This window comes from Pteronotus mesoamericanus, unplaced genomic scaffold (assembly GCF_021234165.1).
Source record: "Pteronotus mesoamericanus isolate MK-2021 breed Mesoamerican mustached bat unplaced genomic scaffold, CSHL_Meso_final contig_25, whole genome shotgun sequence".
Lineage (NCBI taxonomy): Eukaryota > Metazoa > Chordata > Mammalia > Chiroptera > Mormoopidae > Pteronotus > Pteronotus mesoamericanus.
In genome coordinates, this window is record NW_026555105.1 from 25,046,265 (window position 1) to 25,059,320 (window position 13,056).

At 40.1% G+C, this 13,056-nt stretch overlaps 1 protein-coding gene across 4 annotated transcripts in view; it reads left to right on the forward strand.

The window, feature by feature from the left end:
• Positions 1–238: 238 nt before the first annotated feature.
• SHLD1 (shieldin complex subunit 1) overlaps positions 239–13,056 on the forward strand; it is a 71,416-nt gene continuing 58,598 nt past the window's right edge. Inside the window, exons 1-2 of one of the 4 annotated variants that reach the window (XM_054574015.1) lie at positions 239–287; positions 7,620–7,798. In XM_054574015.1, coding sequence (XP_054429990.1) covers positions 7,624–7,798 — 175 coding nt within the window. In that variant the 5' untranslated portion in view covers positions 239–287; positions 7,620–7,623. Of the gene's footprint in view, positions 288–1,727; positions 1,815–2,442; positions 2,497–6,649; positions 6,704–7,619; positions 7,799–13,056 lie in introns of those variants that run through there. The other 3 variants (XM_054574014.1, XM_054574016.1, XM_054574017.1) reach the window with 3 other exon arrangements.

Sequence of the window (13,056 nt, forward strand, 5' to 3'; positions counted from 1 at the left end):
ATTTTTTTAAAATGTAGACATTCACATTTTTAAAAGCTTTAAATCGCTTTCAGGTTTCTTTCAGTGGCCACCAAACCCTTTTCAACAAGTAGCCTTCTCTAAAATTCGCCCAAACTAGCCGTGTGCCTGGGGAAAGCTTTTTGGGCGAATGCCCTTAGCCAAGATGGCCGAAGCTACCTTCCATTGCCCTTGCTTGCCCTCAGCAAAGATGGTTTCAAACCTGCCTTTTCCCATACCAGACATGGCGTCCCCGCTTCCGGGTTCTTCGTTGCCGCTATTGCCGGATGGTGAGTGTAATTGGCGAGTTTTTTGGGCGGGTTGTCTGGGTTGATTTAGAAATGCCTTTGGACTGAGAGCTGGGAAGGGGTCCCCACGACGCTTCAGTTATGGCCGCTTCTCCTGGCACAGTTTCTGCCCATCCTCCCCCTCCTCCATCCAACCTGTGGGCTCCGCAGCTTCTGCAGCCTTGGTTTTGGGGAATCCGGGGAGTTTGCAGGCAGTGGATGAGATTAGGGTCTTCTTCTTATTTTTCTTTTTTAAAAAACAGCCTTGTTGAGATATAATTTATGTCAAATAAAATTCGCCTTATTAAAAGTTTGGTGACATGGCTTAGCATAAGCCATCCCATTTTGGGCCTGTCATCTTGTGTTTTAGCAGGAGTGTGCTTCCCTTCTTCCTTTAGATAATGGTTTCAAAGTATGTGCTTGTAGCATGTGACAGAACTTCATTCCTTTTTTTGCTGAAAAATATTTCACATATACGTATGCCAAATTGTATTCATCCATTCGTCGATGGACATTTGGATTCTTTTCACTTTTTGTGTATTTTGGATAAAACTTCTATGAACATTTGTGTAAGGCTTTGTGTGAACACATGTTTTTTGTTTTTCTTTTCTTTACATGTTTTTATTTCTTGAGCATATACCTACAAGTGGAATTAACTGGACAAAATGTAACTCTGTTTAACCTTTGGAACACTGCCAAACTGTTTTTCAAAGAGTTTGCACCATTTTGCTTTTATGTATGTGGATATCCAGTTATCTCAGTGTTGAAAAGACAGTCCTTTCCCCTTAGAATTGTATTGGTACCAAGTGGAAAATCTGTTGATGAACAGACATTTTTCCACAAAAGACATACAGGTGGCCAACAGACCCATGAAAAGATGTGCAACATCACTGATCATCAGGGAAATGCAAATCAAAACCTCAATCAGATATCAGCTCATACCTGTCAGAATGGCTGTTATCAAAAAGACAATAAATAACAAGTACTGATGAGGATGTGGAGAGAAGGGAACCCTCATGCACTGTTGGTGAGACTATAAAATGGTGTAGCCACTATGGAAAACAGTATGGCGGTCCCTCAAAAAATTAACAATTCAGCAAGTTCACTTACGGGTATTTATCTCAAGAAAACAAAAACACTAATTTGAAAAGATAAATCCTATGTTTATTGAAGCATTATTTATAATTGCCAAGATACAAAAGCAATCTTAGTGTCCATTGATAGATGAACAAATAAAGAACATGTGATATGTACAAGGAGGAACCCCCCCAAAAAAACCCAGAATTTATTTATTAAAAATTGTGTATTTATTCTTACATGTTTAAATTTCTGTCACCTTCAAAGTACTCTCCATTTGATGCAATACACCTATTGATATGTTTTTTCCACTGCTCAAAACAGTTTTTGAACTTGTCAATTCTGATGCCTTTTAGTGCTTCTGCCATTTTGTGTTTCACCTCTTCCACATCAACAAAACATTTCCCTCTGAGGATTTTTTTCATCTGGGGAAACAAGAAAAAGTCACTAAGGGTGAGATCAGGTGAATGGGGAGTTGGGGCATGAGGGCCATTCCATTTTTGGTCAAAAACTGCTGAATACTTAGTGCGGTGTGGGCAGGTACGCTCATAAATCACCCATAATGAAATGGGCAAACACATAGAAAGAGGATTAAAAAAAAATTCACTGAAGTTGAATTTAGCCTCTCACAACAATGCCACATGGTACATTGATACAGATGTGTTACTAGAACACTCATCTAGTGGGGGAAGCCTACAAGGAGCCTGCCCTTCAGAAGATAATTCTGTTTTTTGGGGTCCCCTGTCATATATAGAATGGAATATTACTCAGCCATAAAAAAGAATGAAATCTTACCATTTGTGACAGCGTGGATGGATCTAGAGGGTATTATGCTAAGTGAAATAAGTCGGAGAACGACAAATACCATGTGATTTCAGTTGTATGTGGAATCTAAAACAAAGCAGAATGAAAACAGACTCATAGATACAGAGAATAAACTGATGGCTGCCAAAGATGGGAAGAATATGGGGAATTAGAAAAATAGGTGAAGGGAATTAAGAGACACAAACTTTTTAGTTATGAAATAAGTCATCACAATGTAATATAAAGAATTGGGAATATAGTCAGTAATGTTGTAATAGCTTTGTATGGTTACAGATGATTACAAGACTTAATGTGGTGATCATTTCAGAAGGTATGTAAGTATTGAGTCACTATGTTGTACACCTGAAACTAATATAATATTGTATATCAACTATACTTCAATTTTGAAAAAAAATTAGTTGACTGTAAATGTAAGATTTTACATCTGGACTCTTAATTCTGTTCCATTGATCTATAAGTCTAATCTTTTGCCAGTACTACACAGTTTTGATTATTGTGGCTTTGCAGTAAGTTTTGAAATTGGAAAGTATAAGTCTTCCAGCTTTGTTTTTCTTTTTCAAGATTGTTTTGGCTATTCTGGGTCTCTTGCATTTCCATATAAATTTTTGAAAACTTTTTGTCAAATGTCTGCCAAAAAAATAGGCAACTGAGATTTTGAGAAGAATTGCATTGATCTGTAGATCAATTTGGGCAATAAAATATTGTCTTTCATTACATTAACATAGGCTGTCTTTCCATTAATTTATTTTCAGTTTCCTTCCGCATTTATTTTGTAGTTTTCAGTGTATATGTCTTAAACATTTTTATTAAATATATTCCTAAATATTTTATTTTTTGATGCTATTATAAATGGAATTTTGTTCTTTTAATTTCATTTTAATTATTTACTGCTAATGTATATACATATAGGAATCTTGCAGCTCAACTTCTATCTCCAGTTGTTCTTCCTTGAGGCTTAGCCCAAGGCTCTCTCCTCTTTACTTATATGTGTGTATGTGTATGTATACATATGTAGAACCATTTGAGACTATGTTGTAGACATCATATCCTCCTACCAATATATATTGAGAGGCATTTTCAAAGAATAAGGACATCCCCTTATATACCAGGTATTGTTGAAAACAGGAGCAACTTGGGCATGTTGAAAAACCTAAGTGATGGTCCAGTGGAACAGGAGTGGGAGAAGGCATTGTTGTCACTGAAGGCTACAGACATAGCCAAAGAGTGGGGTCTAAGGCCCAGGTTGGCCCCTGCTATAAAGAGAAGTGAAGAGAGGTGACCCAGTGTGCAGATGTGGCAGCTTTGTTTTGTTTGACAGGAGAGTTGAAGAAGTTCCTCTCTGATGGACTCTGTTTTGTCACTTAGGAAGTGAGATGTTCTATTGAGAAGAGGGGGAAGGTTGTGAGTGATGGGGAGGGTCTGAGTTGAAGAAGACTGGAAAAAACATAAAAGAGTCAAGGAAATGAAACTAATACAAAATAATATGAAATATAAACTGATTGAAAAATAAAAAAAAAAAAATTAAAAGAAAAAATCATGGAAAAAAGAAGAGTCAAGGACAGGGGAGAGAGGGAATTAGGAGATAAATGTCTCAGGATTTACTTGACCAGGTAGCTCATTCCAGGTTGGTGCTTATTCTTTTAGAGTGAGCCAGTTCTGCCCTACTCCGTGACTCTTACGATCAGCACTTGAGGAGTTGAATTCATCTAGGCTGGATTTTTGCCGAAAGGGTGTGATGAAAAGACAGAATGGGCAGGGAAGGGAAGTTTGGGGTATTAATCAGATTGTGGACCATAGAAGATACTGAATAAGGATGAAAGAAGCAGGGTGGCTACTGGATGGGAAATAAAGGAGCAGATGGACCGGCAGTGGGCTGGGAAAGTAGGAGCCTATAATTTGTTTTTTAATTATTACTCTTTCACTTATTAGAGTTAGACATTAGAGCACACTACTGTAATAAATATTCTTCATGCCTTAATAGCATATAATTCTTATGACAATCCTGTAAGGTAAGCAAGCATAATCATTCAACCATTTTTACAGATGAGGAAAATGAGGTTAAGTGACTTGCCCAAGGTGACCCTGCTAAAGAGTGACAGCAGCAGCTCAAACCTGAGTCTCTCCAACTTTGGAGACCCCGCACATGTCTAGACATTTCTGCAGAGCTTCCGGTTGTGTCCCCTGCTTCTTTCAGCTAACAGGGTTTGGAAGTACAAATTGATCATATCACACACCAACTCAGAAAGTTTTCGTTATATTGAAATTTAAATGGAAATATGTTTAAAAATAAGATAAATTGACAGATTGATATAGAGACAGGTAGTTGGATAGTTATGTGATGAGGAAAGGCATAGTAAAATGTTAATTGTGAAATCTAAGCAGTGGCTATAATTCTTTCCACTTTATGCTTGAAAACTTTCATGTAAAATACTAGGAGAGAAAAGCCTTAACTGAGAAAAATTAAATGAATTTAAACCTCTTCTATGTGGACCCTGATTGACTTGTATTTTAGGTGTGTAAGAATCGGTAGAGTAATGGAAGAAAGGCTGCTTTCTCTTGGTGAGCAGTTTTTCTATGCTAAGAAACTTCTATGACTGCACTCTCAGGCATCTTATACTCTCCAGTACTGGAAAAGAATATTTAGATTGTATAATTTAAGCACTTTTAAAAGAGGAAAATATGCATTTCTGGAGAAGGAAGTTGAACCATATCAAAAGGTTTGGGGCAAAAGATAATCACTGTATTCTATTTGCCAGCTTACGTAGTTTCAGACCATAATAAGACATTTTTCATCTCTACCCTGTTACTTGCTTTCTCCTGTACAAATTCACTGAGTCCCAAATAATGTGTTTTACATGCACAGATACTTATTTTATGATAAAAGGATTCAGTCTTTCAGTAGGCATTTTTTTAAATTTGTTCAAATGCCTAGTTTGGAATATATTTGACATTTACTATAAGTGACTCTAAAAGGAAAGATAAATATCGTATCAGTGTGCTATTTGTTTTCAAAAAGGATTCTTTTTGTTTCATGTCACTAATGACACCTTCAGTTGATGGTTCATTTCAAGGCACTTTTGCAGGCACGCAGACTCTGCCGATGTCATTCATTGACCTGTTTGTTCCCTTCCTGAAGGCTCCAGAGCGGTGTTTGGTAGCATGAGGAGAGGAGGAGGAGCCACCGAGAGCCTGCAGCAGAGGTGTTTGCTGAAACTTCAGGCTTGGTTGGCTAATGTAACATGTGTGAAAAGACAGGACGTACTTGATCACTCAACTCCTTTCAGAAGCAATCAGCTGATGTCTTGGCTCACTCTCTGCCAGGGCGAATGTCTCTGCCAGATCAAATGTCACAACACCATGTGACTCAATGTGCTCAACAAGAAGGATCTTGCCAGGCCTCTCTGTTGATTTGTTTTCATCCACCTGCTGTCTGTGCTGCCTGACTAGGTCCCAGTAAGGAGGCTCTGCAGACGTTGGAGGCTGGGGGGTCTTGGTGCTGAGTTCATCCTAGCTTGATACTTTCTAGGAGGGTTTCCGTGGGCAAGTAACTCTACTTGCCTCTGTGTCTGAGTCTGACTGTCTGACTGTGAATGAGACTAATAATTGGATTACCTGCTTCATAGAGCTATTGCAGGTAAAGCTCTTAGTACAATGCATGGCATCCAACAAGCTCTTGATAAATGTTAGCTACTCTTATTATTATGCTGTCCATGTTATTCTGAAATTGCATCTTTCAATTGAACATACTTAATTGAAACATACTTTGAGACTTAATATGTTCTGACTGTCATTTTAACACTTGCATAATATTCCATAATTTGGAATACTGCCTCCTCCATTTCCTTTCCTTTTCCTATCTTCTCTAACTTGATAATACAACCCAGGTGCCACTCCTCATTGACCCTCTGTTTCTTATTAGTCCCTTTATCTATTCAGTTATTAAGTTCTACTCTTATTTTCCTTCCTAAATATGTTCTTAACCTGCCCCCTGCGCTTGACCGATAGTGCCCTGCCCTCGTTCACATGCTCTTAAACTCTCACGAGGACCACTGCAGGTGAATGAATTCCTGTTGCTTTTGAGATTGCCTGCCACCAGGTGCAAGGCCTGCAAATCCATCTGCAGATCTGACCATGTAACTCCTCTGCATGGTGCCTGGTGGCCCATGACAGTCATGATGTATGGCGTTGTCTATGTTAAGATTTATTGATGACAACAACATACAATGCAGAGAGTAGCAGAGGATCCCAGATCTCCCCAGGTTCACAGCTATTTTACAGAGAGGTGGGCGGTGTTGGATGCACTGCAAAGAGTTCCCCATTAGAGACCCCAGCCCACTGGTGGATATAGACCCAGCGGGATGTAGACTCATTTTTAATAAGAAATGTCCCACTACTGAATCTAATAAGCTGCTTTCAGGATCTCCAGAGTTCAGTTAAAGAGTTTGTGTATCCAAGGACTTGCTGTCCCTTCCAGGCCTGGCACAGGAAGAGGAGAAGGTCCCAGCAGAGACCACATGGTTTGTCCCTCCCCGTTACATAGTGCATGACTTTTCCTTGACTCTTCCTTTAAACTCCTGCCACCCTATGCCACTTGTGGTTGCTCAAGCTGGTTCATCTGGTGTTTACACTGTCCTTTGGCCATGGCCTGGCCGGCCTTATGACTGGGGATAACGTCCTCCAGAAAGCCTGCCCCTTTCTGGGCTCTGCTCTGGTTTGTCATTTGTTAACATGGTATATTTCTGCGTTTGGGTCACCTCAAATTGTGAGCAGCTTGAAGGAAAGCTATCACACTGACCTTTGGATCTCCAGGGCCTGGCACCGGCCTGGCGTGTTAGATAACTGGCTGAATGTGTGTTTGAGTAGACTGCAAAGGAAAATGGAAATCACCTATACTCTCACTACCCAGAAACTAAGCCACTGAATTAGTTACCAGTGAAATTAATTTGGGATATACTCTTCCAGACTTGGTTTTTCTAGCTATAAATCTATATTTTTCAAACATACACATCCCACAAACGATACTTTATTTTACGAAATCAGGATCAAACCTTACCTACTGTTTTAAAATCTTTTCCCATTGAATACCTCATGAACAATTTCCCTTCTCATTAAGAATTCTTATACGCTTTGGATAATAGTGCTGCACAGTATTTCCTCCTTATCAGACACATAGCTTATTTTCCAGCTGGAATTATTAATGATTTATTTATGTCATGAGAATATTTGTTTCTTGTGCTGAAGAAATATGGTGAACAAATACTAGGTCCAAAGTAAAGACAAGGAATAAAGATGCATTGTTCTGGTTGTAGTGTGCTTTGGCCTTTAAGATTCTGGGATTTTAGCCCTTCACATCATGACTGCCTGTAATGGAAGCTCCTCTTTGCAATGCCTTTTGTGTTGATTGTTTTGTTTTGTTTTTTTTTTTCATGGCAGGACTATGGCAACTCAGGAAGCCACTCCAGGCAGCCAGTCAGAGAACAATGCTTTGGAGCTGCCATCTGCTTGTGACATAAGAGATTACATGCTGCAAGAACCCAGCCAGGAGGCCCACAGTGAGGCTGTTAGTTCTGTAGAAGCCTTTTCTATTCCTTCCTCTTCTGAAGTGGACCCAGGTAAGAAGCAGAGTTTAAAGTAAACTAACATTAACAAAAACCCTAAACCCTAACGTATATATAGGTATGCCATAGTTTGTTTCTCTTTTCTCTGCTGAATGATTCATTGGCTCAGGTAGAAAAATGTCTTATTTAAACAAAACTGGGGAGAGACTTTAAAAGATAGCCTCCCTGGAGTAACCACCATAACAAACTGTTTCCTGCAAGCCTTTTATTATTTTTTTTTGTCTAAGTCCCTTTCTGATCTCCATCCAAATACATTAAGAGGCAGGAGAACACTTGGTTCAACAGGGAAAGAGTAGAATTGTTTTTTTGGTTTTGTTCTCTTGAAACTTCAGAAAATAGCAATGGGGGCCAGTTATGTGTTATAAGTAATAGTAATAAGGACTTTAATATTCCTTATATGAAGAATACTCTGGATTTAGGAAGCAACTTTTCTACAAGTTTCTCTGACTGAATTACTCAAAAGTCTGTTATTTAAGCGTAATGATAATTTCTTGACATAGCGACCATCTCTGGTTGTAAAGCTCTCGTCTTCCCTGTTCGTTGCCTAATATAGACCTGGATGTCCCAGGTCTGGACTCAGAGCCTGGCTCTATTCCTCCAGAGAATTCAGCGTAGACTCAGTTTTTATTTTTTATCAGCTAGTGGATGAATAATCCGTAGGAAAGCAACTGTCATTCTTTCAAATTTGGTTGACAGTTCTAAAAATGAGAAGCATGTTGAAATATTTATACTGGAGGTATTTGTTATGTTAATAATATAGACATTTCATGTCAAAAAAAAGGTCCTATTAGAAATTCTTATAGAGGTCTAAATGTGGGAAGGTGCACTCAAATGCTACGACAGCCATTTTGTGTGGTATTGGTGGGGGTAGTGGGTCAGATTGTCTGGCTTCTTCCTGTGGTTTGACCTTGGGCAAGTCACTTGGCCTCTCTGTTTTGGTTTCCTCCTTTATAAAATGGCGATAATAACATGTACCTTGTTGTGGGGAAGGATAATGAATATGTATGAGGCACGTGGTACCTGGCACATGGTAGACTCTTGGAAGTCCAACTCTTTATAACCTCACAGCATCTGGGCCACTCAACACACTACCATGCTGACCAGGCTCTCGTTACATTTATGACCTCTCACCTTCAGTGGACCCTTCGTGCTGACCCTCCATCACACATCATTTTCCCAGTGTGTTCACTCTGCTGCCCCCCCGGAGGACTATTTTGTACCTTCTCCTCCTTTTGCAAACCTGCATGACCTCTTCCTATAGCCTCTCTCCAATGACCTGATTAGCTGGTGACCTGATGAGCTGATTTTCTGTTTCACTGAGAAACCAGAAGCAATCAGAAAAGAATGGCTACACCTGCTCGACGTCCACCAGCTCCCTTCCCTCTAGTGTCTGTGGAAGATCAATCCCTGTTTTACCCTTCACTTCTACGTTAGATCTTGTCTTCTCTCACCTGCTCAAGGTTGTCACTCTGGCGGTCTACTGTATCATCGGACCCCCACTCCACATTGTTAAGTCCAAGACACTCCTCGAACCTCATCCTTCTTGCTCTGTCAGCAGCATTGATGCAGTTGACCTTTTCTGTCTTGAATTCTTTCCCCACTGCGCTTTCTGGGAAATAGCCTCTCCTGGTTCTCTTCTTACTTTATTGTCAATTTGTTCCCAGTCTCCTTTGGTGGTTTCTTCTTGTCTCTCCAGCTTTTTAATGTTGGAGAGCCCTGGGGCTGAGTCTTCAGATCTCTTCTCTATTATTACTCACTTCCTGAATCTTATCCAGTCTGGGGACCTTTGCCTTCAGTATCTTGCTCAATCTCACATTTCTCTCTCCAACTTGGATCTTTAGCTTGACACTTAGACCACATGTGTACTTGACATCATCACTTGGATTCCCATAAGAATTCTTATTTAAAAAATAATTAAAAAAAATTTTTTTAGTTACTCTGACTTCTTAAATTTGATACATCCTAAACCAAGTTCCCAATCTACCCCTTCTCCAGTCCCTTCCACCTTCTACACACACACACACACACACATTATTTGAGGCATTCTCATTTCAAAAAAAGTACTTCCATCCTTCTGTTCACTTAGACAAAAATCTAGGAGTCATCCTCGGCTTCTCTCTTTCTCTTAAACTTCCCATCCAGTCCATTGGCAAATCCTGTGAATTCTGCCTTCAGAATAAATCTAGGATCTGAGCAACTTTTTGCCATCTCCACTGCCACCACCCTGCTCCAAGCTGCTATCATCTGTCTTCTAGATCACTGTTACAGTCTCCTAACTGGATTTTTCCACACCTTCCCTTATCTTCCTACAATCCCTTCTCAGGACAGCAACCAGAAGATTCCTTTTAAAACATAAATCAAATCATATTAGTCCTTGGTACAAAAACCCCATGGCTTCTCATCTGACTCAGGGAAAGAACCCAAGTCCTTCCTGATGCCCTCTTTGATCTCACCTCCTACCATTCTTCCCCCTCTACCCACCTCACAGGCCTAGGCCTCGGCCCTACCAAGCATGCCTCTCTGCCCCTCTGGGAGGCCCACCCCCGCCTACTGTGTCTAACAGCCCACTCCTGCTGATGATCCTTTATCGTACACTTTGCAGCTTTATGCTTCGCCACAGATCTAGTGCCATCCAACATCCTATATATCTGATGGTGGCAGCCAGGTTATAAGGCTATGGGCCCAGGCTTAAACCTAACTTTTGTAAAGGATTCCGCATTTCACATTGCAGTTGCCTCTGGCTATGGGCCTATCACTGACCTGCTCTTCCCAGGCAGGCTTTTTGAAGGGGTTGCCTGTGCTCCTTCATTCTATTTCCTCTCACAATTGTTCCTCATTTTGGGGCATGTGACCTCCAACCTCACTACTCACTAGACTAAGCCTTCTCTTGCTTGATGCCAGTGACCTTCACCAGGAGCTACACCTAATGGACACTCCTCTGCCCTTAGCTATGTGCTCATGCCCTGGAGGAGGATGTTAGTGGTAAGGGACATGAGACTTAAACGTACTTTTTAAGAAACAAATGAGTTGATAACAATCTGAAAGTATTAGAAAAAAACTCAGAAGCCTTAGTCATTAGTCATTTCAGTCTGGGTACCCAAAGGTAGGTGAGGCTGGGTTATTTGTCTAAATAAACAGAGCTCAGCTGTCCTTAAACGACCAGCTATCCACTTCTCATGACGTACTGGTAGAGTAAACAACTTGCCACTTAAGCCAGGCGCAGGATTATGAAACTCACTCCCTATGCCCATCCTGCTGAGATAAGGCAGAAAGGAGGCTCACACCCCGAGAAGGTCTTCCTGAAAACACTGTTTCCATCCCATTCCTCTAAGTAAGTGCCTCTGAGATTTCATTGTCTACTTCCTGCCAACTCCGGTCAAAGCTCCAGTGCCTTGTTTTCAGGACTCTGTGTTATCTGGTGTCTTGGGTATTTGTTCAAAATATTTGACAGCCAGTTCAGCAACACTGCGATATTTTAACATGTGGCAAGGCTGTACACGTGCATGCCAGGTAAATAGAGGACCCTGCTTGTGTCTAACTGCTCATGACACAGTCCTGCCACACCTGTTGGGCCTGTTTTTAGGCTGAGGCAGACTTAATGCCAGAGCTGAGCTGCATTATTCCTAACTTGAAATGTGCCCCTTTCCCCCCGAGTCAACTCCAGTCCACTCTGGAGACAGCTGAATTGAATCCATCAGTGTAGTCCTGACTACATAGTTGTTGATGGACTCAAACTCCCTGTCTCTAAGATACTTGTTCCCTTTCTTTTTTGTTATGGACTCAAGGAAAGCATAGAGTAAACAGAATGGAAAGCCCAAGTGAAATGGCAAATGGTTTGGATAAACCTCTCAAAAGCCAGGTCACAGAGGGTCCCTGGAGGCGCAGTCCTGTGAGCGTTACTATAGCTTGATGAACTCTGGGTTGCTCGCGTGGCATATATCATCAGCGCCTTCTGAAGCCTTTGTCCTTCAATATACATTGAGTGCAAGTGATTGCACCCAACGTATATTCTAATACAGGACAAAGTTTCTTGGAGTTGTGCTTAGACATTACAGTACGGAGGTGGACCATCTCAGCCCTTTCCTCAGACTTGAACTTCTGAGATCAGGTGTTGGGCAAATTGGTTGAATGTATACGGTACGTAGAATGTTAAACACAATACGTTTCTGACTATTAAAGGCCCTGGCTGATAGACATCATGCTGTCCTGAGAAGGGATTGTAGGAAGATAAGGGAAGGTGTGGAAAAATCCAGTTAGGAGACTGTAACAGTGATCTAGAAGACAGGTGATAGCAGCTTGGAGCAGGGTGGTGGCAGTGGAGATGGCAAAAATTGTTCAGATCCTAGACTTATTCTGAAGGTAGAATTCACAGGATTTGCCAATGGACTGGATGGGAAGTTTAAGAGAAAGAGAGAAGCTGAGGATGACTCCTAGATTTTTGTCTATTTTAGCTATTGTCTAAAGTAAATTGTGCTTTAATGCCCTCTTACTTTTCTTTTGGAATCTGTCAACATCCCAATCTTCAAAGGCCATTTTATAACCTGTGTATTTAGGCATTTCATCTAAGAAATTTGATATTTAAGAGTAGATGAATTCCTGGCTGATGTGGCTCAATGGATTGAGTGCCAGCCTGCAAATCAAAGGGTTGCCGGTTCTATTCCCAGTCAGGGCACATGCCTGGGTTGCAGGTCTGGGCCCCAGTAGGGGATGCATGAGAGGCAACCACACATTGATGTTTCTCTCCCTCCTTTTCTCCTTCCCTTCTCATCTCTAAAAATAAATATATAAAATCTTTTAAAAAATTATCTTTAAGAAAAAAAGAGATGAATATATTTTTTTCTTTAATGATCATGAGAAATTATAAGCTCTTAAATCTGAAGTCTCAAAATAGGATTTATATAATTATGAATATGTTGTTGTCATTTTAAATAGGAGTCAGGATATAGTTTAGACATGAAAATAATGTTAAAGACTTTTTTAGAAGAAAAAGAAAATTGTTTAATAAAAATATATTTCTATGAGCATTCAAAATCCAAGTGTTTACAATAAGAAACTTTTAAAATAAAGGTTTCAAAATACAGTGTGGTAAACAAGAATTAATGCAGATAGTAAATAAAAATTTGGATAATAAAACTACAACAAAAATACTTAACGATATAGAAAATATCCTAAGTTACATCTTAAATGACAATTACATTTAATTCTCCTTATATTTTTTAGCATTAAAAATATATTTTAAGATAAGAAAAGAA